The sequence below is a fragment of the Trachemys scripta genome, chromosome 6 (genome assembly GCF_013100865.1).
Source record: "Trachemys scripta elegans isolate TJP31775 chromosome 6, CAS_Tse_1.0, whole genome shotgun sequence".
Lineage (NCBI taxonomy): Eukaryota > Metazoa > Chordata > Testudines > Emydidae > Trachemys > Trachemys scripta.
In genome coordinates this window covers 79,290,312-79,313,432 of record NC_048303.1, presented here as the reverse complement: position 1 = coordinate 79,313,432, position 23,121 = coordinate 79,290,312, and the positions used below count along the sequence as shown (strand labels likewise).

Sequence of the window (23,121 nt, the reverse complement as noted above, 5' to 3'; positions counted from 1 at the left end):
CTTCCTTCCAGGATTAAGATGTTTCTCCAGAGCTGGGCATTGTTGCCTGGGATCCACCAGGGAAGCACCGAGCCATGCAGCAGCACCTGCTGTGGTCAGGGGACCAACCCCACAATGAAGCAGCAGCACCAGAGCCCTGATTACTCCTGGCAACCTCCCCCTCCCTCTGCAGTCCATCCTCTCATGGCACCCTGGCTCCCCATTACCCTGGGGTGGTGGCATCTGCTGCTGCTACTCTTTCTGCACCTCCTTACCCTGCTGCTAGCCATGCAGGTGGAGGCCCCAAACAAGGGCATTTGGATCCAGGGGGCAGTGACATCCCAGCGGATCACTGAGCTAGTCAAAGAGCTCAACCACATGCTGGCTCAGTTTCTGCATTCACACAGGCTAAGATTTAGCCTTCTGTGTGGCTACCCCCTGCTGAATCTTCCAGACTTTCTACCAACTTACTTCCCTCTCACCCTCTGGACATCAGAAATTACCTGCTAGTTTACATACACTTACGTGTCATTTAAACTTTCATTTCCAGGTGGCTTCAGTTTCTGTGGAGCTCAGCCCAACTCTCCCAAACAGCAAGATGCTCACCATTCACTGTGCTGCCAACTGGCCGGAGGAGCACTCCAGGGTGCTGGCTTATCTCCTGTGTGAGTACAGCAGAGATAATGATTTTGGGAAAAGCACCCGAAATATCCACTTATATGAAACCATCTTGAAGAGTGGGCATCAACCATACTGGTGTGCAGTTCAGGGAGTGCATCAAGCACCTGAAGACCTTCTACCACAAGGCTTAGGATGGCAACAGCAGGTCTGGCAACTTCCCATCTACATGCCCCTTCTACAGTGAGTTTGACCAAGCGCTTACCACTGCCCCAAGACTATAGCCTGCTGTTCTCCATGACATAGTTCTGAACACAGTCACATATTCAGACCAGTTGGAGAAGGGGCAGCAACAGCACAGTAGGAGACCAAGCCAGAGCAGGGGCTGGTGTCCTAGGAACAGGCTGCAGAGATGGAAGCCCAGAATCAATCCACACATCCAGATGGGCTAGTGGGTGTCATATGTGTAAGCCACTGTAGTGATCACCTCACAAACCTCCACCACCACAGCACCAACAGTTGAGTTGCCAACACCAAATTGGAAAGCCTTGGATCTGTAGCCATCTGGGGTAGTCAGCTTCCAGAGGCACTTGCAACTCACTCTTGGACAGGTATGGACTCCCTCATTTGTCATCAGGGTCCTGGCACTGGATGATCAGGCAAACTCCTCACACAGCTCCATAAAGGTACTTCCTCATGAGGAAGCTCTGGAGCCACTGCTGGCCATCTCAGGTCTGCCTGTCGATATGGTTCCACCATGCTGTGCTAGTTGTCCTGTACCAGAGGTGCCAGGCTATCTATGGGGAAGCCTCAGTGATTGCTGCAAACCTCATGGCTTTCCAGGCTACCATGTATGAAACCCCCTCAGAGTCCCAATGCCACCTTCTGCAGTTCAGAAAAAAATGCTGAAATGTCATCCAGAATCTCACAAAAGGTCTACATAAACACTTCATCCAGCACTGACAGATCTGTGGTCCCCTGTCTGGAAGGGAAGCAAGGAGAATGCAGAGACAACTGTGCCTCAGCTAAGTCTGATCTTCCACAACACACCATGAACCAATTTCTTGAGCGGCTCAAGCTCGTGAGGTGCTAAAGAACCCTGGGATAAACACCCAGAAACATATGTCAACCAGTGTCAATTATATGTAACTGCAGCACTGGTGTGTACAAGGATACATAGGCACGGGCATGTTCGACTCTCCAGTGTAGACCTTTGGAGGCAGGCTTGGATAGCATGTGCCCATATGTGCATAAGCCAGGACACTGTAGACATACTCTGTGTGTCTGCTAGATGGCCAGTTGATGTCCTCATTAACACTGAAGTTGCTTAAGGATTCCCCCTGATTAGCCCCATTTATCTTTAGTCCCTTAACCAGGGCTGGAGTCTGCCTGTTCCTTTAGTGGAATGCAGTGAAGGAAGGGAAGGGTGCAAGAGGCCTTTACGTCTCTTACATGACCTATATAAAATCCTGGCAGAATTGCAGCCCCTGTGTGCAGAGCATCACACAGATTTCTCCATCTGTACTCTCATGGAGGTGCATAGTGCCCCAAGGGGAGTGGTGAGGAGGAGGCAGTACCATCCTTTCATACTAGTGTGTGGAGTGAGACCGGCATGCAGGTTGGCAGCTGGCTGAATCATAAATGATGTAGTAGCAAAACTGGAAAGCCTTGGATCTGAGTCTTACCCTCTGGAGGTATTCCACACCTTGGAGCTCAAAGACAAAAATATCTGCAGGTATTCCATACCTTGGAGCTCAAAGACAAAAATCTCTCTTTCCTTGGCATGGAGGAAAGGTGGCTCCACACGACCTTGTACTCCGAGCTATAGCTCATGTTTTACTCAGTCCTTTTACAGCTTCCAGTGAAGAAATAATAATAGCAAGCCTGCTTCTCCTCTCACTTACATGGTTGTAAATGATGTGTAGCTCTAGTGAAATCAATTTAGTTACTCTGTTGTAAATTTGGTATCAGAGGAGACTTAGCTCTAGCGTTTCTGAGGATCTATGGGAGTTTGCCTGAGTAAGGAATGAGTCAACAATGAGGACCAGATTCTGCTAATCTTATTCAGAACGATAAAATTGCTTATTCCACACATGAATAGTTCCATTGAGTAAGGATAGCAGAATCTGGCACTGAGTAAGGAACCCAGGGTTTGGCCTAGTATTTTTATCTTTGGACTTGGCATTCTGTACTGGAACACGTGTTATTTACTCTTTTGCAATTCATCCTGAAAGTTGTTTTGTTGTATTCATGTGGTTACCAAGTTTATGTTGTGCAATAAACTGTAAACGTATTTTTAAAACAATATGGTGTTAATAAAAGCCATACTTTAACAGGGTTCTCTGTAGATGTTCTACTCAGTTCATTTTGTGTTTCCTGTTTTCAAATGCATATTCACTTATCAGCAAGTAGAAATGATTTGTAGCATTTTGAATTTTAATGCACTTTCAGCAATGGTCACTAGGAAAAATACCTTATAAAGCTAAGGTACAATTGTAAGTTTATATTCAGGATAAGTTCAATGGAAGATGCATGCTGTGTTTTTAAGAACACCACCTGTGGACTCACTTATTTTCACAGAAGACAAGTAAGAGGGCACATGATACAGACTTAAAATAATAAATGGTATAGAGAAGATACATCAGGCATTCCCCTTTAATTCAAGAACAAGGGGATGTTCAATTACACTGAAAGGCAACAAGTTTAGAACTAATAAAAGAAACAACATGTTTACTCTATATCAGTTTGTCAATTCAACCAAAATAAGGATTTGCAACTTCTAGGATGCAAATATTTTCCACTGGATTTGATAGTGTATAAGAGCACACATGCTGTGTTCTGTTTCCAAACTTAGCATCCTCTCCTCCCCCACATAAACCCTCAATTATCCACCTTTTTTTTTTTTTAAAGATTTCTCTTGGCCATACAAAAACCCTTATCTTTCTTTTTATGTCACGCAGTATATCCTGATAGACTAACAGTGTAAGTCTTCACATGACCACACCCCTCAATAAGAGGTTTCAGTAGGTCTGTATATTTATACTGTAGTTTGTTTTATGTTTATGTCCTGTTTTACTCATTATTACTGCAACTGTGTATATTTCCACTTATGAATTTCAAATACCACTGTACATCAATGAATCCTATTTTTTCAGTGGTCATGTTCAGTTGTGATTCAAAAGCTTAACTTCCATTGTTGTCAGGACCTTAGGATACAAAACTGTAATTGCCGTGTATTGCTACACAAATTTCTAATATTACCTGGCTGAGCTATTTGCCTAGAAATGAAAGTTGGCCATGGACAGCTATATTAATTCTTGTTTTTTTAAATGAGTCAGTTTTTGGAAAGTACTATCTGCACATTTGAACAATCCATTTATTCCTTAACAAACCCTGTCCTCAAAGTGACCTTCTTTCCCTTTATCTGAGCAGGGATCCATCTTCCGTATACATTAATATTGCTCTTTGAGTTGATCACAGAGGTCACTAGAGAACACTATCCCTTCCCCACCCTTCCTACTCTGTCATGAGTGTAAGACCAAGCTCAAAACCAAACTCAGGGCTTGTCTACTCACAGGATTGCACTGTTTCAACTAATGGCGTGATTTTAAGTTGATATAGTTAAACCGGTGTAAAAGACTGCGTGGGACACCCTTATTTCCATTTAAATCAAGCTTATTCAGTTTAGTTTAAGTTGATTTGGAACTTAAGCCAAACCCAAATAAGCCACTCAAACTGAAATAAGAGTATCCATACAAGGATTTGCACTGCTTTAGTTGAAGTGTGTTTATGCACAAACAAACCCCAACATGGGGATTAATGGACCAGCCATTGCAACTCTTTTAATGTAGGTCAGATTTTCTCCTGTGCCAGGAAACACTCAGCGCAGGAAAGGGGATGTGGGGGGATTAGGGCTGTCAGGGACCATATGTCAGCTGCAAATTGCTGTATGGGACTGGAGTTCCACTCCGCTCTTCTCCTGTCCAAGTTAACCTCCTCCCTCTCGACATGCTCCTGTGCGGGGAGGGAAGTTGGTGTAGAAGTCAGCTATGTTTTATATCAGTTGAGAGTTCTCAGCAGGCCAGTTTTGGCCAGATTCTGGTGCAAAAGGGACAGAATTACGGTTGAGAACCTGGCTCTGTATGTGCAATCTCCTCCCTGCCTCTTATAATGTAATTTTATGTGAGATGCACTACATTACTCACATGAAAAAAAAAAATCTGTCATCACCTTCAGAGCTGATGAGATAACACCTATAGACCAGGCTCATATAATGCACTAATATTTATAGTGATTTTAGCAAATTATTATTTCTTTTAAAGGAAGCAAAAAGCTAAGATGCATGGGAGAATACATATAACACAAGATCCTGTTTCCGGGTGCTATGGCTGATTTCCAGCGAGACTCCCCAACAATCATTGCTATCAAACAGTAGTTGCACAAAATAGAAACATACAAAATAGTGTAAAAATATAACCATCTAGAAAGGAGGGCAGTATTTATCCATTACAACAGACAACTATAAGTAATAAGAGCTAAAATAACCAAACAGAGGAACAGCTAAAGATGTAGGTCAGCTTACACAGATGTCATTACTCATCATTTTAAATCATCCCATTGAACACATTTTATTACACAAGGAGATAAATAATATCTAAAATATTTAAAGAATTCTGTGGTTTCTTACAGATGTTTTTCAAGCAAACAGCTAGTAGCAATCATCTTCTAGTGTTTCCAATCCTACTCATTCACTTGCAATTCCCTTAGTTTTATGTGATAATCCTGGACTCATTTTCAGAAATGTTCAAGTGTGTTCCTTCTATTACTTACCAAATGTACACAAATCCTAACTATAGTGTCTATTGCATTATTAGGACATTAAATAAGAGCAATGGGTGATTTAAGAGAATGGTATACTTCTGTTAGCAGCTCTGAACACTATGGTTGCAGTTCAGCAATTAACGGGCTTTGTGAATGCAAAGAAATGTGGAAAATCACCAGTTGCTTCTATGACAAGGCCCACACATAGAACACAACCATGGTTCATCAGCCACAGAAAAGACAAGGTGTGAAATCCTGGCTCCACTGAAGTCAGTGGGAGTTTTGCCACTGACTTTAGTGGGCACAGGATTTCACCCAGGTTCCACAGCTATAGAAAGTTGCTTCAGATGTTCCTCTTCACCCAACATTCCCCTCACCTCCAACTAATTTAAATCTGCCTATCATTCTTAGTGAAGTATGAAATTAATATCACTGACTCCAGTTTTTTAAAATCAATGCTGACAAAGTAGGGCTCACTATGGATCATGGCAATTAATCGTGATTTTCTCCAGGAAACAGTAAGGTGTTTATTAATATTCTGGCAAATTGTCTAGAAAAAGAACCTTGCCATACACAGATACTATTTTAAAAACGATTTAATATTTTAAAATGTGACAATTTGCCCAGCCAAAGTGATAGGAGTATGATTTAGCAGGAAGTCTTCATGCCCTAATGGCTCCTCACAAAGAGAAAAAATACCGACTCTAGCCCAGCCAAACACAGTATGAAACACTTGTTGCCTGTGCAAAAATCAAGGGGAGCTGAACTGCACAGAAGATTTGAGTCTCTGTATTTTGTCTTCTTTACACTTAAAACTCTTGATGCAACATCCAGGGACATTTGTTGTCAGCTCACTAAAGCAGATGAGAAAATTTCAACAGAATGTTTTTTTGACAAAAAATGGAAATTACATTTGTTTTAGAACTCCCCCCCCCCCCTGTTTTTCATCCAGATCTAGAACTAATCACTTCTGGGGATCTCCTATAAACCTTATTTCATTCCTATAACTGTTCTGGGCCTTGGTATGTGAACCCAGGTGTCAGCTGGGACCCTGCAACTTCACTGGTGATACCATAGTCTGCTTTGTAAGGGTTTTTAACCTGCGGATGTCCCTAGCCAAGCCACAATTCTCCACCATATTGCTATGAAGAGAACTACTACATCCAGGAGATGCAGTCCTTTTGCATGGCCTGTCTGTAGATAGCCTACCCCACACCTACACAGTGGAAATTATGCAGATCCACTGTATTTCAGGCCTGGAACACTGATTAAGGGCAGAGGGGCTGCAGCAGGATTTACCTATTACTCCAGCTTCATGATTCTGCAAATTACAAAGATCCACAATCTTAATTTTATATGGAGAATCAAGCTATACAAGATAAATGTCTCAGTATCTGTCTCAATAAGCTGCACTGAAAGCCAGATATTCTTTCATTTGAGACAATAATAGAAAAAATTCCTTAATATTATTATTTTGGTATATCTACTGTAATAAATAAGGTAAGAAAGCTTGATCTTCATATTTACATCTCTTTTAATACATCAAGCCAGTTTCTATTCTCTTATAAAAGGTCCGTAAGAAAAAAATGTGACCGAGGATTTTTTCCAAGCATGTATGTCATAAATTTCAATTTGGTTTATTTAGGCTGTAAACCTCAAGTATATGGGTGAACTGAAATACATTTTGGAAGACTTCTTATTTGATAATTAACAAAATATTTACATGTTTATAGAAATCAATTGACCTGCAGTAGATGTTCTGTGTTTGTCACCAATATTTTATTATAACTGGTAACTTGCACACTTTATAATAGAACAACAACAACAAGAAAAAGAAAAGGTTCACTATATACAGCCCCCATACAGGCTACTTGACTATACACAAGGCATAGTGATCATAACACAACCTAGTCTTCATAATAATTTGTGCACAAAAAGACACCATCAATCAGACATTATATGAACATTACAGTGAAATGACATCACAAGTCCAGTGAAAATTCAGCATAATACAAAACATATTGATCTACTGCAAATGACATCCTTTAAAACAATAAGCCTTTATTCAGTAGTAACTTAACCAGAGTCTGAAGCAGAGATTTGTTGTGTAGTTATAAGTCTTTTAAGTGAAGCAACCTCTGCAGATAAGTTTGCTATGCCCTGCTTCAAATACAAGTTCTCTGACTCAGATACTTTGTAGACATTGTCTTTAATTTCAACAACTCCAGTTTTGCAACCACTCTGAATTTTTACATTGAGTTCCTTTGGGTGCCAATGTTCTGGTTTGAGAGACCAGTCTTGGATATTAGTCACTTGAACAGAGAAAGGAGTGTGAGAAGAATGTACCAATGTTTGTGCATTGTGCTTTTCAATCTCGAAATGTCTTTTAGATGTCATGTCAACTGGTGATGATAGTTTCTGTGTGGCATCATAGTCATTATCCATTGCTTCCACTTTGACTTGCATGGCTTTAGCCTTAATTCGAAGCTTGTGAGGCAGTGCAGAAGAGTTCACCTCTGGAACTTTAACTGTTGCGTGAACATTTTTAAGTTCAACTGGGGAATGAATTGGACCTTTAGGGACCTGCTGCTCATCTTCTCCATCAGATGACTTTCCTATGACCACATCATCAGCTTCTGAAGTTCTTGGAGAATTACTGGAGGACCTATTAACTTGCAGCAGAGGAGGGGAATGTGAGTACCCATTAAAGGTATTTACTATGTAGTTTGGAAACATGGATGCTGCATAGGAGCCTCTATCATCTCTTGACTCTCTTGCATAGTTCTCCAATTCCATAGGCTCCTGCTTTATAACTTGAAACTTATTTTCAGGACTTCTGCAATTATTCTGTATAGGACTTGCTTGAATATGCTCTACTGAGGATACTTCAGACACATCAGATAAAGAGCTTTGTGGAGAGTGTTTGATGACAGAAATACAACTACTACCCACCATAGATGGTTCATGTTCATCCACAAATGAGTTAATATTTGATTTGGAAGTTTGATAGTCCTGGAAATACACAGCTGTTGAATTACTGAGCTTCTGTATCTCTTGGGCATATGCTGCAGAGCTAATTAAACCGAACTTTAGCTTCAATGAAAGCAGCTCAGCCTTTAACGTGGCATTCTCCTCTCCTAATGCAATTAGTTTGTTCTCTAAGACAAGGTCATTCAGTCGTCGTTTTTCGCGAGATCTTTTGGCAGCTTCGTTATTTTTTCGTCTTTTTTCCCAATACATAGCATCTTTCTTTTCATCTGGAATGAATTCCCGCTTTCTCCGACATGATGAAGATTTGTTTTTTCCACTATTTCCTTCATTAAGTATTATGTCTTCATTTGTAGCCAAGTCTTCAGACACTTCTGCTAAAGCAGAATTAAGTACCATGATTTTGTCCACATTGCTACTTGTGTCAACAGGTGCCTGTTCCTTTTTAATGGTCTGCATTTTTCTCAGCTGCATCAGAAACAATTTTTAGTAGATCTATGATGAGTAACAGAGTGAGCTGTTTTTCCAGTGCTTCTCAAACCATAACTACCTAATAAATACAGTACTTTTAAATCCATATGCATTATTCCTTTTGTTTCATATTATCAAACAGAAGAATGTTCAGATCCAATTTACTTCTTGAGAGATGTAATGGGAACCTTCTAAGTAACCTGTAATAAATAAAAAGCACCAATTATTATTCGGTTATTGCTGATTTTCTGCTTTAAAATGCTACTTTCAAAATACATAATTTAGAATAATGATTGATTGATTCATAAACCTACTAGACTACAAAAGAAGCTCAACACTTACAATGATCCAATTCACTTTATGTAACCAGCTAGCAGCTTTTCTCCCTCCCCCATGCAATTAAAAAATTTAAAAATAATGGTTCCTGTTTTTAAAACAAGTAAAGTATGATCCAAAGAAAAGCAGTAAAAATAACATTTGTTTTTGATTCGACAATAATGTTGTCATAGAACTTTCCATTACATCGTTGACCGACTTAAGCCTCTACACTAACAGATGACTAGACATGCTGATTAGCAGCACTGGAAAATATCTTATCCCTCCATATAAAGATATCTCTTCCAAAAGCAGCTGTGGCGTGTGATTTAGAAATGTTATATATTTGGGTCCATTACAGATTAAAAATAACCCAGGCTGATTTAAAGAAGTTAGAATACTTTTTTCATTGCCTTAAAATAATGACAGAACACATTTCAGCTACACAGCACATAAAAATAATTAACTTTTAAAACATATATTATTTTTACATTTAGTATAGAGATCACATGACATTTAAGAACCCTTTTTGCCTGGTCATATCAATATAATTTAGTTTAAGCACAAGTTATATAAGTCTGACAAATACGTCACTCTTTTTCAAAAATCAACGATGAAGAAAAAATTATATTACATAAGGTTGATCTCTCATATCGAAAAGAAAAAACTATTGAGTAATTAGTGAAATTACATTAGGATAACAACATTTACTAACATAATTCTCATTTGAAAAATGCTTTTACTATACCACAGTACAATTTAGCAACATTTAAGGATGCATAACTGCAGCAAAACACTGCACAAATTAGAACAGAAGTTTAAATCTGAAATGGGATCATCAACTAAAGAAAACTAGCTTAACCTTTAACTCCAGACATTTTGTCATTAAAATTCGACTTAGCATTTAAGCTGGCATTTTGTATTATTTAATTCATATCAATACAAAAATACTTTGTTCTCATGACAAAATTTCTTTTTGATCCTAGACATAGTTTCCCTCCATACCAAATTTTCCATGGTTAATCATGTTCCCGATAAAATAAATTTAGCAGGACAACTGCTTTTAAACGACTGACTATCCACATAGCAATGACTCTCTATGCTGCCTGTATATTTAAAAAAATAAATATATCAGTGACTTTAGCTTAATGTCACTACTTATTGGGCATGTGTTTACAATGACTAATGAAACTAATTTTAACTTTATCAGCTGGGAAAGTTACAAAAGAATAAATGAATTGTATACTGCCTGTTTCTCTTGTCTTTTCCAGAAGGCAAAGTGGAGTGAGTGATGTAATAACAATTAATCAGGGATCATAAAGACTTGGGTTTCAAGCTGGGTTCTGTTTCATCAAACCATGCCAACTCCTCTGTCATGAAAAATTAACACATTTAATAGAACAGCTAAGCAGACTTTTCTAAAATCCATGGTTAATTACTGGCTTATAACTATTTATCTTTGGTAATGAAACCTTAATGGGAAATGAAGTCAAGAGCTAACCACTCCATAGACAACATTAACTATTTACAGCAACAGCAGCACCACAAATTACTGTGCTTGCAAAACAGAAATGTAACTAATATACAAGTAACTACACAATTAGAGCTGATCTAAAGCCCATGGTGAAGTCAATGGGAGTCATTCCATTAAGTTAAACATGCTTTGCATCAGGCCTTTAAAGAAAGAAGATCCCCACCACATATCCCCACAACTTCATATAAAATCCACTATAGTTTGTTTTCCTGAAGTACCATTACAGCAATACTGGTTATTACAATGCTATATTTTAGCATTTGTATAACCGAATGCAGTATAATACTGTTAAAATTCACTGTTGAACATATTAATTTTAATGTACATTTATTTAAATGAGTCAGAACAGTTGCAATACAGGTGAAATGTGTAAATGCAGCACCATGTTGTGCTACAGTAACAAAAAATAGAATCAATCTGGTCAACCGGCAATTGAAGTCATTTCCAGAATATTCATCCTTTGACTTATGTCATGTAAAATACAATGCACAGGTTATATTTACATTATTCTGTAGCACTGGAATTACTGGATCAAAAGAATACTGACCAGTAACTATCTTGGTACATTATGTACACTGGCAATCATATTTATTCAAGTCATTAAATAATTTTTGGCTTTCCAATGAGGAAATGTATCCACTTTCTAAAGTACATAATGTGAAACAGTACACCTTTTCTATCAAATATCAATGAAAACATATCTTTACCAGAAGTTATGTATTTATTCTTTAAGACTCTGATCCAATTCTTACTGAAGTCAGTGGGATACACAGTGGGCCTTCAGTGGGAGTTGGATCAGACCCGAATGACACAGAGATTTGAGTAAAATAAAAAATGTAGTAGATAACTGAAATCAAAATCAGATACTAGATATTGATACTCCTAGAAGAGGGGATACTTATATACATACAGGCTTATATCCTATACATTTATGTGCTGTGCTGTACAGGTTGGAACGTCAAGGTCTTTTAAAAGTTATTAGTCATTGAAAATAAATACTCAACAGCGATAGAGATTTGATGATAATTAGTTAGTTGTACATATTTTTAAAATATTTACATTATTTGGAACTTTCAAGCTACATACAAGCCAGCTTAAGTAGCAACATGATCTTATTACAATTATTCTCATCTTCCATCCCCCTTTCTTTCCTAGTGTGGTATTTTGTCTTTCAATTAGATTGTGTTTCAAGGCAAGGACCATGTCTTTGTATGTTTTTGTACAGCATTCTGCATGAGACCCCAGTCCATCCTGAATGAAGCTTTTGGGCATTACCATTATACATATAATTAGGAACAATAATAATAAAATAATACTAATAGTAATAAAAATAATAATAGACAGATAATTGGTAGGATCAGAATTATTACAAACCAATCCAAACACCAATTACTCAAAATTCAGTTATTTACCACCAATCTTCTCTCAGTCACTGGGAGTTTTGAGTATGCAGTGATTCCAAATTCATATGTAGTTTCCCAGGCCAATATTCAGGCCTAAGGTTGCACTTAAGCAAAAAAATACAACCAGGATGAGCTGTAATATTTTGATTACTGCAGAGTTCATGAGCCACAGAACTTCTGCAGATTGGGCATTCCAAGGAGGCATGGTCTGCTTGTTTCAGCAAACATATCTCCTGTTTTGGCCACGCTCCATCTTGTGCATATTACTGGTGCCCTTATCATGAATAACCTGAATGAGGGAGGGATTGTACACAAGACCATGGCTCATCTAAATATGTGTTCAAAACAACAGTGCTTTGCAAGCAACATTCATATGCGCTCCCTGCCTGTATCCATGTGAGAAGTGCATACGGTCTAAATTTGGCAGATGATTTTTAGTCAACCTTATATAATTGCCACTTATGTCAAAAGCTTTGACATTATGCTTTTGGTAAATCATTAAAGCACCAGCAAACTATTAGCTCTATCAGTGTCTTCCTTGAACATTTGTATCATCTTAATGAAAACTGCAGTTATACAAACAGAGAACTAAAACCCCTTGTCTGTTAATGGTTTTCCTTGTGGATCAGCTCAATACAGAGTCTGTAAACAAATTAAATTCCATCTGATGATAATGGCAAAATGCCTTCAATAAAAACAGCCATTTCACTTCAATTGTATTTTATAATTCCACTGGAAAACATGAGTATTTACACATAAACTAATGAACTGTAATGATTCCTCTGACTACATTTCAAATTCCAATATTTTCCCTTATGATTAATTTTGCAATTACTTTATCACTCCCTCATAAAGTATTCTAAAACCAACATTTAATACTGCTGTACATTAGTCACTGCTGAAGGTTTTTATTTATTTAATTATTTATTGGGTTGGTTGACGTTAATGGCATTGAGTGCCAATTCAACAATGTAATAGCACTCAACCCTATTAACTTAATTACAGATCCAATCCTGCTCCACTGCAATTTTGCCATTGACTTCAATAGGAGCAGAGTCCGACCTCAGATTCAAGAGCTAATATGACTGTTCTCTAAAATTCATACTAATGAAACAAGAAACGATGTACACAGAAGTCATGAGATGTTAATTTATCCATGGATTTTAAAATATTGAAGCATGCAGATAGTCTCAAGATATTATAAAAAGGTCCCGATCATGTAGCTCTTACTCACATGTTCACATTATATACTTAAATGAACAAAAGTGTTATAGGACTGGGTCATAATTTTGACTCTCTTTGTTCTTTCTAATGTAATCATGTAGGTCAATTGTGTGTTGGAATACGCACATGTGGTTCCCACATACACGTGTGTTTCCCAAGCCAAAATATGACCCATAATGTTTTATTGAACAAGATTTATGTTCCTTAGCAAAGAATTATTCTATATTTATCAAAAATAATTTGCATTATATCTATGGTTAAATTCTTCAAAAATGTTTTATGCAACTCTGTACAGTGGATTTGGGGGGCCTAAGGCAAAATTTGAAACAGAGCTTTCCCCTCTCCCTCCCCCCTCCCCATCCTTCCAAAAAATTATCATGGAAACAAAAGAATTTAAGAGGAGGAGAGGGGATGGGGGTCAGAGAGGCCCCAGGCCCGTAGGATCACTGCCCTCTCTATGGAGATGGGGGGTGGGGCTCTGCCCTGTGTGAGACCAGGGGGCTGCTCCCAGTCCCACCTCTCCCTGAGTTCCAGCCCTACTACTCGTGGGAGTGGTATTCCCAATTCCACTCCCACGTCCAGGCTCTCGGCCTGGTGGGTGGCCTTGAGCCCAGTGTGATGATGCCAGTGGTGGTAATGGTGGGATGTGGGCCCTGCTGGGGCAGGCAAGTCGCTCCCCGCACTATTGATGGCTGCCCCAAACCTGCGCCCCAGATCCAACACCTCTCACTCAAACTTGGCCCAGTTGCCCCTCCATCATTTTGGGGTGACTGGGAGAAACTCTCCCCTTCCCCCCATTCCTGCCTCTCTCCCCTCCCACCCAGCACCCGGCAGCCCTGGTAATTATTTCTGTTCCCTTAACATTCTGGTGATGATTGCAGTGGACTAAATGAAATACAGTTTCAAGACCACTGCAAATATTCATTTCTAATATTTCTAAAGTGAGAACCATTTATTCTGTCACTGTGACTTCTCAGCACCCATTTAAATAAACACTGTCAAGTATAATATAAACAATTTGCTAAACCAACCAACCAACCAACCAAACTAAATGTAAGTATATATATTTAGATTTCCAATTGTTGTTTTCAGTGTTTTGCACAGTTATCATTAGATATGTTATCGTTAGCATCCTGTCACAGGGTAATTTAACTAAAGTCTCTTCACAAACCAGAAACACTGGCATTCATAGGCACCCAACCCAACAACCATTTTGCACTCAACAATTCTAAAAAATTAAGAATATACTTAGTACTTTCCATCTTCAAAGCACTTTACAAATATTTGCTGACTATCTGACCCCAACACCTTGATAAGGTGAAGATGTATTATCATCCCCATTTTCCAGCTGGGGAAACTGAGGGTGCAATTTTGGAAGTAAGCATGCAGCCAAATACTACATCTAGACTAAGAGCTAGGGATGTGATTCTCCTGTTCATGCACCCATACTCATGCCAGCTCTCATAGACGTAGCACACATATAAATAGCAGTGGTAGCACAGGTAATGGCAGCAGTGGCACGGCTGAGCCATGCTGAGTACGAATATGCCTGGACCTGGTGAATATGTACTTGACTCATCTCAGCTGTGCCTCCACTGACGCCACCCATACTACACTGCTATTTATACTCATGCTAGCTCAATCAGAGTTAGCCCGAGTATATGTACTCAAGCAGGGGGAATCACAGCCCTAGTTTGTAGCATGGATGTAACCTAAATTAACAGGTGAGTCTGAGGAACCAAATCTCTTCCACAATTTGAAGCCTGTCTACAACTACTCTTTGCAGATTATAGGCAAATGCAGTGCCATGAATTTCTACTGCCCTGGGGACAGATATTCACCTTGTGTAAACTGTCATAATTCCATTGAAGTTAATTCAGTTATGACACACTGAAGTTAATGAAGCTATGACAATTTACCCCAGCTGAGGATCTGGCCCCTATGGTCTGAGCCAAACCCCACTAAAGGCATTCAAAATAATCCCATTTATTTTGAAGGGCCTTAGATCTGGCTCCACACAGGATCAATGGGAGTTTCGCCACTGGCTTGAGTGGATCCAGAATGCCAACCCTAATGCAGGTTTGTGGGTCAGCCAACTCGTGCAGTTTAGATCAGACGAAGTTTAGCCTTTCTGGGACCACACTGGTGAACAGGATTACATGGTATGACTGAGTGGCTACTCAAGGTTACAGAGGAAACATGATAAAATTAGGATTAGAATTCTGATATTATCTTCTATTTTTAATCCTGTGCACATAAAACACCTCTCTCAAACCAATGAGCATCTTAAGCGTTTAAAGACTGAACGATCAATCCACAATTAAATTATAGACCAGTGTAATAGTCATTATGATGTTTAAACACAAGATGAAACATTTTGGATAAAACTTCTTTATTTTACTTTTTTTAAAGGTAATAAAAAGAGGAATCTACTTGATACACTTAATGTGAATGTAAGAGAATCATTTATTAGATTCTCCACAGTCGCACAAATAAAGTAAAGCTTATCAAGGCAACTGAAATATTATAGTACTTCCATATTGTCACACTTGAAGCTGTACCCAGAAGGCTGAAGTCTTATGAAAGGCCTTCACTGTTAGGAACCACTTCTGTTACTGTTTATCTTAATAATTATAGATTAACTCATTAAAGTATAGTTTGCTTCTCAAAGGTTAATAACACAAATTATGCAAATAAAATTATCATCTGGAGAGAACTAAATGTGTGTTAAAAATAGCTGTTGCTCAAAAGATCAGTCAAGGTTAGTAGCCCACATTTAACCTATATTTTCTTCCGATTTGTTTGGAAAGCCTGTGTAATTCTCTATTGATTTTTTTTCATTATTTTTCCAAAACAAATGCTTCAGTGCTTTGTTTTAGAAAAATATGTGTCATTAATTCAGAGTACTAAGGAGCAAACTTAATGACAAGCTGGTAATGTAAAGGTGCACAGGAAGACACACTCAGGTAAAGAAACAAATGGCATTGTTATGGTTCTAATGGGTTATTATAAAAAATATTAAACTGAGCTAAAAATAATTCTTAAAGTTATGAAGAATATAACAGGAAGATTTTTTTCTATGTCACTAGCTGTTTCTTAATAAACATTTTCGATTATACGAGACCACTATTTTCATATTAAAAGGTTTCCACAAACAAAATCACAGCCTAGCTAATTTCAAACACTCAAAATATTCTTTTGTTTTGTTTTCCCCTCAATTAAAGGCCACAAGACAAAAAATGATGAAGGAATGTTGTTTCCATTATACCTAAAACAAATAACATTCTTATGTATTAATTGTATTGTATTCTCACCAATTCAAAATATGAGCCAGATCCTCAGCTGGAGTAACTAGTGTTGTTCTATTGAAGGCAATGGTACTATGTCAATGGACGTCAGCTGAGGATTTGGCCATGTATCTCTGACATAAGAAATGATGTGCAAAAACGTGAAACATCATGATGTAATAGACAACATGTGTAATAATTTCTAACACACTCTACAAATGAAACAGAAATAGCAATATATGTAGGCCCTAATCCTGCAAGATGATCCACATGCATGGACCACTGTGTCCATACAAAGCCGTGGACTTTGCTTGGGCTCCATGCAAATGTAGGGGTGGGTCCATCCCCACAAAGCCAGTTGCAGGACTGGGCCTACATTGAACTGCTTGTGATGCAAACTCCATGGGAGGTTGAGTTTGGTCATTCAGTCAGGAACCCTCATCAACAAACTCAGCAACAGAACAGAAAACTGAGTCAAAGCGGTATGATAACCCTGCAAGATATGGTAACTAAAACAGGATACATGCAAAAAGAAAAAACAAACAAACAGAAAATATTCCAGCACAGAATGACAAGGAGTGAAAGCTTTAAAAGCACATTCCATTTAATCTTCTATGTACTACCATTGAGATGTGATTTCTTCCTAAACTTGTTAAAACAATGAAGAGTCTATGCTCTGATGAGTGTGGGCTGCCTTGACAAAACATATTATCAACAAACACAAAAAAGAAGAATCTAAGCATGTGTTAATAATAAACAATATATGCTAAAAAAAAGAACTTAGTTTTATTATAACAGTATTTTTACTCCATAATCAAATTATATAATTTTCCTACAGACAGATCATGGTCTCTGTTTTTATACTGTAAGTTCACTTCAGAGAAAACTAAAAAAAAGTTGTAAAAAAAGGTATTTCTTTCCAATCAAAAAGAAAATCTCTTATGTAATATCAACGCTCAGAATTTACAAAGTCTTTCAGTATTCCTATGTTATGCTAATTTGGACAAGCACCAACTCAAGTGTAAGTTAGGAAGGAAAAAACACAGGATATCAAACAATATACTAATGCTAATAAATTTCAGGCACACTTTTTTAAAAATAGAGAAACAAAGAAGGAGTTTTCAAAGGTATTGTTTCTATCCCACTTTGAATCAAATTCAGTATGTCTTCATTTTTCAAGTTCTTATTTTTGACCGTAAAGCTCACCCCACCACTATCAGTTTAAATTACAAATATTTCAATGAAAATGTTTAACTAAATGGGTTTTTAACTCTGAAAAATAGTTTAACATTTAAATCAACTGATATTTTGCTTGGGAAGGGACCGCAGGATATGGGCATATATTTGCATCTTTTTTATTACATATCCTAAGCACATTTATATCTTATAACTGGCTGTAATTATCATGGCAAGGTCACCTGGAAGAATCTATTAAGCTGATGACTCAGACACATTGCTTAACTGTGTGTAGTAAGACTCAAACAAAGGATTTTATTGTTCAAGTTATTGCATCATAGTGATGTTATAACTGCAGCTCACAAAAATATGGTAACAGGGTTGCTGTCTGGAAAAACAAATTGCATAAATGTTGTTTGCATAACTATTTGCTAAAGTAAGTCAGCTTAAAATGAGCAAAAGATATCTTGAAATAAAAAAAGACAAGTGCTTGAACAAGTAGAACAGCGATTGATAGATTTTGTTGACTATACACTCATGCTATAATCAGCAAAAGCAATATCGCGTGTTCCACAATTTTCAGCCAAAGTATGGCAAATACTGTTTCTTCATAGGCTCAGATAAGCTGTGGGGAGGTCGTGTAAGTTCATATTGCTTTTGGGAAGTCTGTAAACTTTTTGACACCTTTTAAATCATTTCCTTAGAAAATCAATTCCAACAGAAATGTGAAGCTCTGAGGGCAAATCCAGGAAGCTGGATATTTTGAACGCTAGTTAACAATTCTTTAGAGAATAAGACAAGTTAAAAATAGAAGATAACTAAAAATGGAAAGTGAAGACAGATCATTCTGAAAAATGTTAACACATTAACAGTCAAATAAAGATATCTATAATGTGACAATTTTTATAGTAGTTTCTGCTAGTGCCAATAATGTGAAGGAGCATTACTCAGTGTTCCTTGATTTTGCTGGTTTAAATCATGTCTTGGGACAAACCTGCAGACCTTATTCAGTGAAAATTCCTATTGAAGTCAATGTTTTGACTGAGGACAATAAGAATAATGCCCCTAGCATTATTTTAATGTTGTGTTGCATGAATTACTGAGTGAGGCAAGGTAAATTCAAAATAGATTGTATATACAGATAACTGGAGATAATATACTTGAATTTAATAATTCAAGCTGAAAGGATAAGGAATAATCACAGGATATTTTCTGAACATAACATATTTATCAATAGCTCCAAATAGATACATTGTCACATTGTTTTGAGTCAAATTCAACAAAAGGCATAAACCCACTTAAATAATATCAATTTGCATGGCTGTGACTGTTTCCACTTCTGTAAAATGGGGATCTTAATACAGGATGCATTCGAATGTCTCACCTGCAGCACAAGGTGTTGTAAGAGTAAATTACTTAATAGTGTAGTGCTTGGAACAAGTGAAGTTCTAATTGTTATTACCAGGCTCAGGACTGCAAGAGTGCGGGGGGGGGGGGCGGGCACAGTCCTGACCTGTAGCGTGCTTGTCTCTAACGTCAAGAGAAGTAAAATCCTCTCTCTGTATAAAATTCAAAGACATGAGCAGGCGATTAAACTATGCGAGCCGCCCTAGAAAGCCCAATATTGTACGCGTGGCTGCCAAGCCTAGGCACAAAGGCTGCTGAAGCAGGGCGCTCCGGTTGGTGCAGGAGAGAACGTGGGAGCAGGCTGAATTGCTTAACATATTTCCATTCTCAACACAGAAGGAGAGACGCTTCCTTTCCCTCCCCCCTTCGGCTCCGTGTTAATGAACAGCGAGTACACACACTACGTGACTGGAGACGCATCCCTCCCACTGCCGTGCCTGTTCTTCTCTCGCTCGCTCCCTGTCAGTACAAAGCAACCCAGTATTTATTATCTTGCCTTATTTACTCCGCTTTCCTTAACGCTCCTGCTCAGCCCAGGCTGCCCTCCCCAAGCACTCGCCTCCTCCCGCCCTCCCCGGGGCTCAGGGCTGCCTCCCATCCGCCCCCAGCTCCAGAACAAAGGAATGCGGAGCAGCAGCAGCGCCATCCGCCTCCCCAGTCACAATAACCAACGCCTAGTTCTGCGGCCCCTCCCTGTGCAACCCCCCTCCCCCTCCCGCCCCGCCCCGGGTAAGACAGCTACCCGGGGAAGGGGCTGCTGCTCTCCGCCAGGCAGTAGGAGGTCCTCCGACCTGCACCAGCACTCCCTCCCAATGGACTAAGCCCACGGCCCTTAAGCCTACACCCCCTCCCCCAAAATACACATCCACCCGCCTACCTATGCACCAGCTACATTGACTCCACATGGGCCGCAGGGAATAATGTGCAACAACAATAAACACTGTAAACTGGGGGCCGTTGCTAAAACCAGGTTCGGTTCCTGGAAAGAACTTGACCTTAATTATCTTACTTACTTAATTCATCTAAGAAAGGAGTCCAGTCTTCTCAATAAGGGCATATGTAAAGACCCTGCCCCCGACTTTGCATCCCCGGCTTCAGCCATTGAAACCAGTGGCAGTTCTGGCTTCACAAGGAATGCAAGATCGGGGCCATTAATTGTTTTTAACATATAAGGGAAATATTCTTATTTTGTTCATTAAGCATCATCATCATTATTCTGTGAACATTTTATTGTGATCACAGGCAGAGGATAATCAAAACCTCGTTTCATATAAAATGTAATACTAACCTACATCAGCTTTTCTCATGTTACATTCTAAAACACCAATATTTAATGTGAATGGGATACCCTTTTACATCTTCACCCCTCCTCCCCCGAGTTTTACTTCGTCAGGGTTCATTACGATCATGAAGGGAGGTGACAGACTATCTTGCTTCTTCAGTGCTGCTGGCTTGATATAAAATTTGTATCAATCTCTTTAATATTTTTTTAAATTAAAGCCAATGCCTAGCAAAATGCTTAGCGTCTAGGAGAAATACCTTCCTAAAATGCAGCCTTATCAAAACGTGGGGTTAAAAACTCAGCCAAATTGCCTTGAACGTCTATTTGCCCAGCTCTGGAGAAAAGACCGAAATAGCACATGAAGCCACAATTGCTAAAATGTGATAGGGCTAAATATAGATTAACATAAATTTCATTATAAGGGTATATACCACATTCAGCAACCACGAGTTACCTCCCTACTTACCATTTGACTACTTTCCTTGTTAAACACACTTCTAAAAAAATCTGTTACAGTGACATTTTTTAGCCTGAGATTGTCCTAGTTTCTTTGTATCGAGATTATAAAATCGCGTAATTAGGTCCCTCTTCCTACCCTGACTGCCAGCAAATTCTGTGGTTACATAATGCAACATTTCCAAGAACTATTAAATGATCAGTATTGCAGTGTCTGAAAAACAGTGAGCAAAGTGAGGGAAAAGACACAGACAAATACAAATTAATATAATATAAGAGAACTGAATGATACGTGTACTCTTTTCCGTGTATAAAAACAAGATCCCTGAGCGCAAAGTGAAAATGTAAACTCGCCGACAGTCACTGACAATCGGCATAAAAACTCCTTATTTGGTGTGAAATACACAAAAAATTGGTGCATTTAATGATCTAATTCCCTAAATCTGCACCAAAATTATCAAAAGTATTGCACACGCAACGCACACACATCACATCCAAATGCTTGCCAGTACACAGGGAACAGATTATGCAATGTGCGAAAGAACAAGACCCACAAACCTTCCCTCGGGCTTGTTACACAGCCAGAGGACAAAAAGGGTCCGAGGTATGTTTTTTTTTTTAAATCTAAAATAGGTTAATATTTAAACAATTTTCTAAATTCCTTCTCCTGTTTATTCCTTCAACTAACCTTCTTTTAGCAGGCAAAACCAGTATTTTTAATCAGCTATTTCCCCACTCCCCCAAATATACGCTTTCCCCACCCAGAGTGAGAGGGATCAGCGTCAGATCAAACCTCGCTGGCGCTTTTCTCTATGAAAACATCAATTTTCCTCAAACAAGGAGACATATTATGCAACAACAACGTATCCAAAGCCAGCAAACAAGCAGCAGCAGCAGCTCCAAGTCTACGTGCTGTCGAGAGGGCGCTGCAATCAAAGCGGCCACCTTAAGGTGGCGAGTCCCAGTACTGACATGCTAGCAAAAGTTTTATATATATATATACACACACACACACACAAATACACACACGCACGCACACATACATATAGCGTACACGGGTCTATATCCAGCTACATGGAGCCATCGAGAGAGATTTATACACACACCGATAAGTGTGTAAGCCAAGGTAGGGGAGCACCACACCGAAGGATCCAGTGTAGACTACAAGCCATTACAGTGTTACCATACCTTCATAATCGCCACTGGCAGAATGAAATAAGCTGTATCCTTCCAGCAAACCGCTGGCATTTGCCTCTGTTCTTCTCCCGATCGCTACGGGGAGCGGGACGAGAGAACTCGGTGTGAGTGGCTCTGAAGCCCCTTGCACCAGTCCTGGGAGTGGAGCAGCTTCTGTCTCAGCGAGGGAGCGAACGTGTCTGCTGGTGGTACCGCCGCCGCCGCCGTTGGAGAGGGATCTGTGTTAGTAGGTCAGTCCTGTACACTCCTCACAACGCACAGTCCTCATGCCAGCCTTTGCTTTGACTGGCAGCGGCCCGCCCCCAATCAGAGCTCAGCGCTCTCGGGGTGCAGCCAATGGATGCCTCCCTTAGGGGAGTAATAGGGCAGGACCAGACTTGAATTGAACCCCCTTTCCTCCTCCCTCAACACTCCCCCCGCCCTATGGGAGCTGTGTGTGGTACAGTAGATATATGCGCTGGGTATTGCATAACCAGCCGAGGGGGGCACGGGGGGGGGGGGCTGCTGACATTTACGTAATTACCCAAGGAGAGCCAGAGGCCAGAGTTAAGGTGGAGACTTTCTCTGTGTTTCTCGCTTATTGACTCTGGAACACTTTCAGCCGCAATTTAGTTACCCTGTAGCTTTTACAGAGCTCCAATGCAAACAGATGTTGTTGTGGCGCAGGCGTGAAGGAGCACCGAGAAGAGGCGAAATATGCCCTGCTGGCTGTCTGCTTTGGACAGCACAAATAAACACGCCGCCTGCTTGTCCTACCCCAGCAGCCCCGGGAGAAGCGGGGACGGTGGCAGAAACTACACACACGCACACTGCAAGAAGCCTGCCAAACACGTAGGGAGCCCCGAGTCTCTTCCCTGCGACTGTAGGCTGTAGTCCTTGCAGTGGCAGCGAGGTGAAGAACTTTGAAGCCTTTGTAGGAAATGAAAGAGAAAGATGTGCAGGGGAGTGAGGCATGTGAGTATG

The 23,121-nt window shown here is 39.5% G+C and overlaps 1 protein-coding gene across 1 annotated transcript; it reads right to left on the bottom strand.

The window, feature by feature from the left end:
- Positions 1-7,175: 7,175 nt before the first annotated feature.
- Positions 7,176-22,509, bottom strand: NFIL3 (nuclear factor, interleukin 3 regulated). Its single transcript, XM_034773985.1, has 2 exons — positions 22,150-22,509; positions 7,176-9,077 (listed from the first exon to the last, which is right to left on the bottom strand). Exon 2 carries the CDS (start codon positions 8,878-8,880, stop codon positions 7,495-7,497), a length of 1,386 nt encoding a protein of 461 aa, XP_034629876.1. The 5' UTR covers positions 8,881-9,077; positions 22,150-22,509; the 3' UTR covers positions 7,176-7,494.
- Between the last annotated feature and the right edge of the window lie 612 nt (positions 22,510-23,121).

Bases quoted from the DNA above. Each gene is read 5' to 3' on its own strand.
- NFIL3 (XM_034773985.1), bottom strand. From the start codon at position 8,880: ATGCAGCTGAGAAAAATGCAGACCATTAAAAAGGAACAGGCACCTGTT.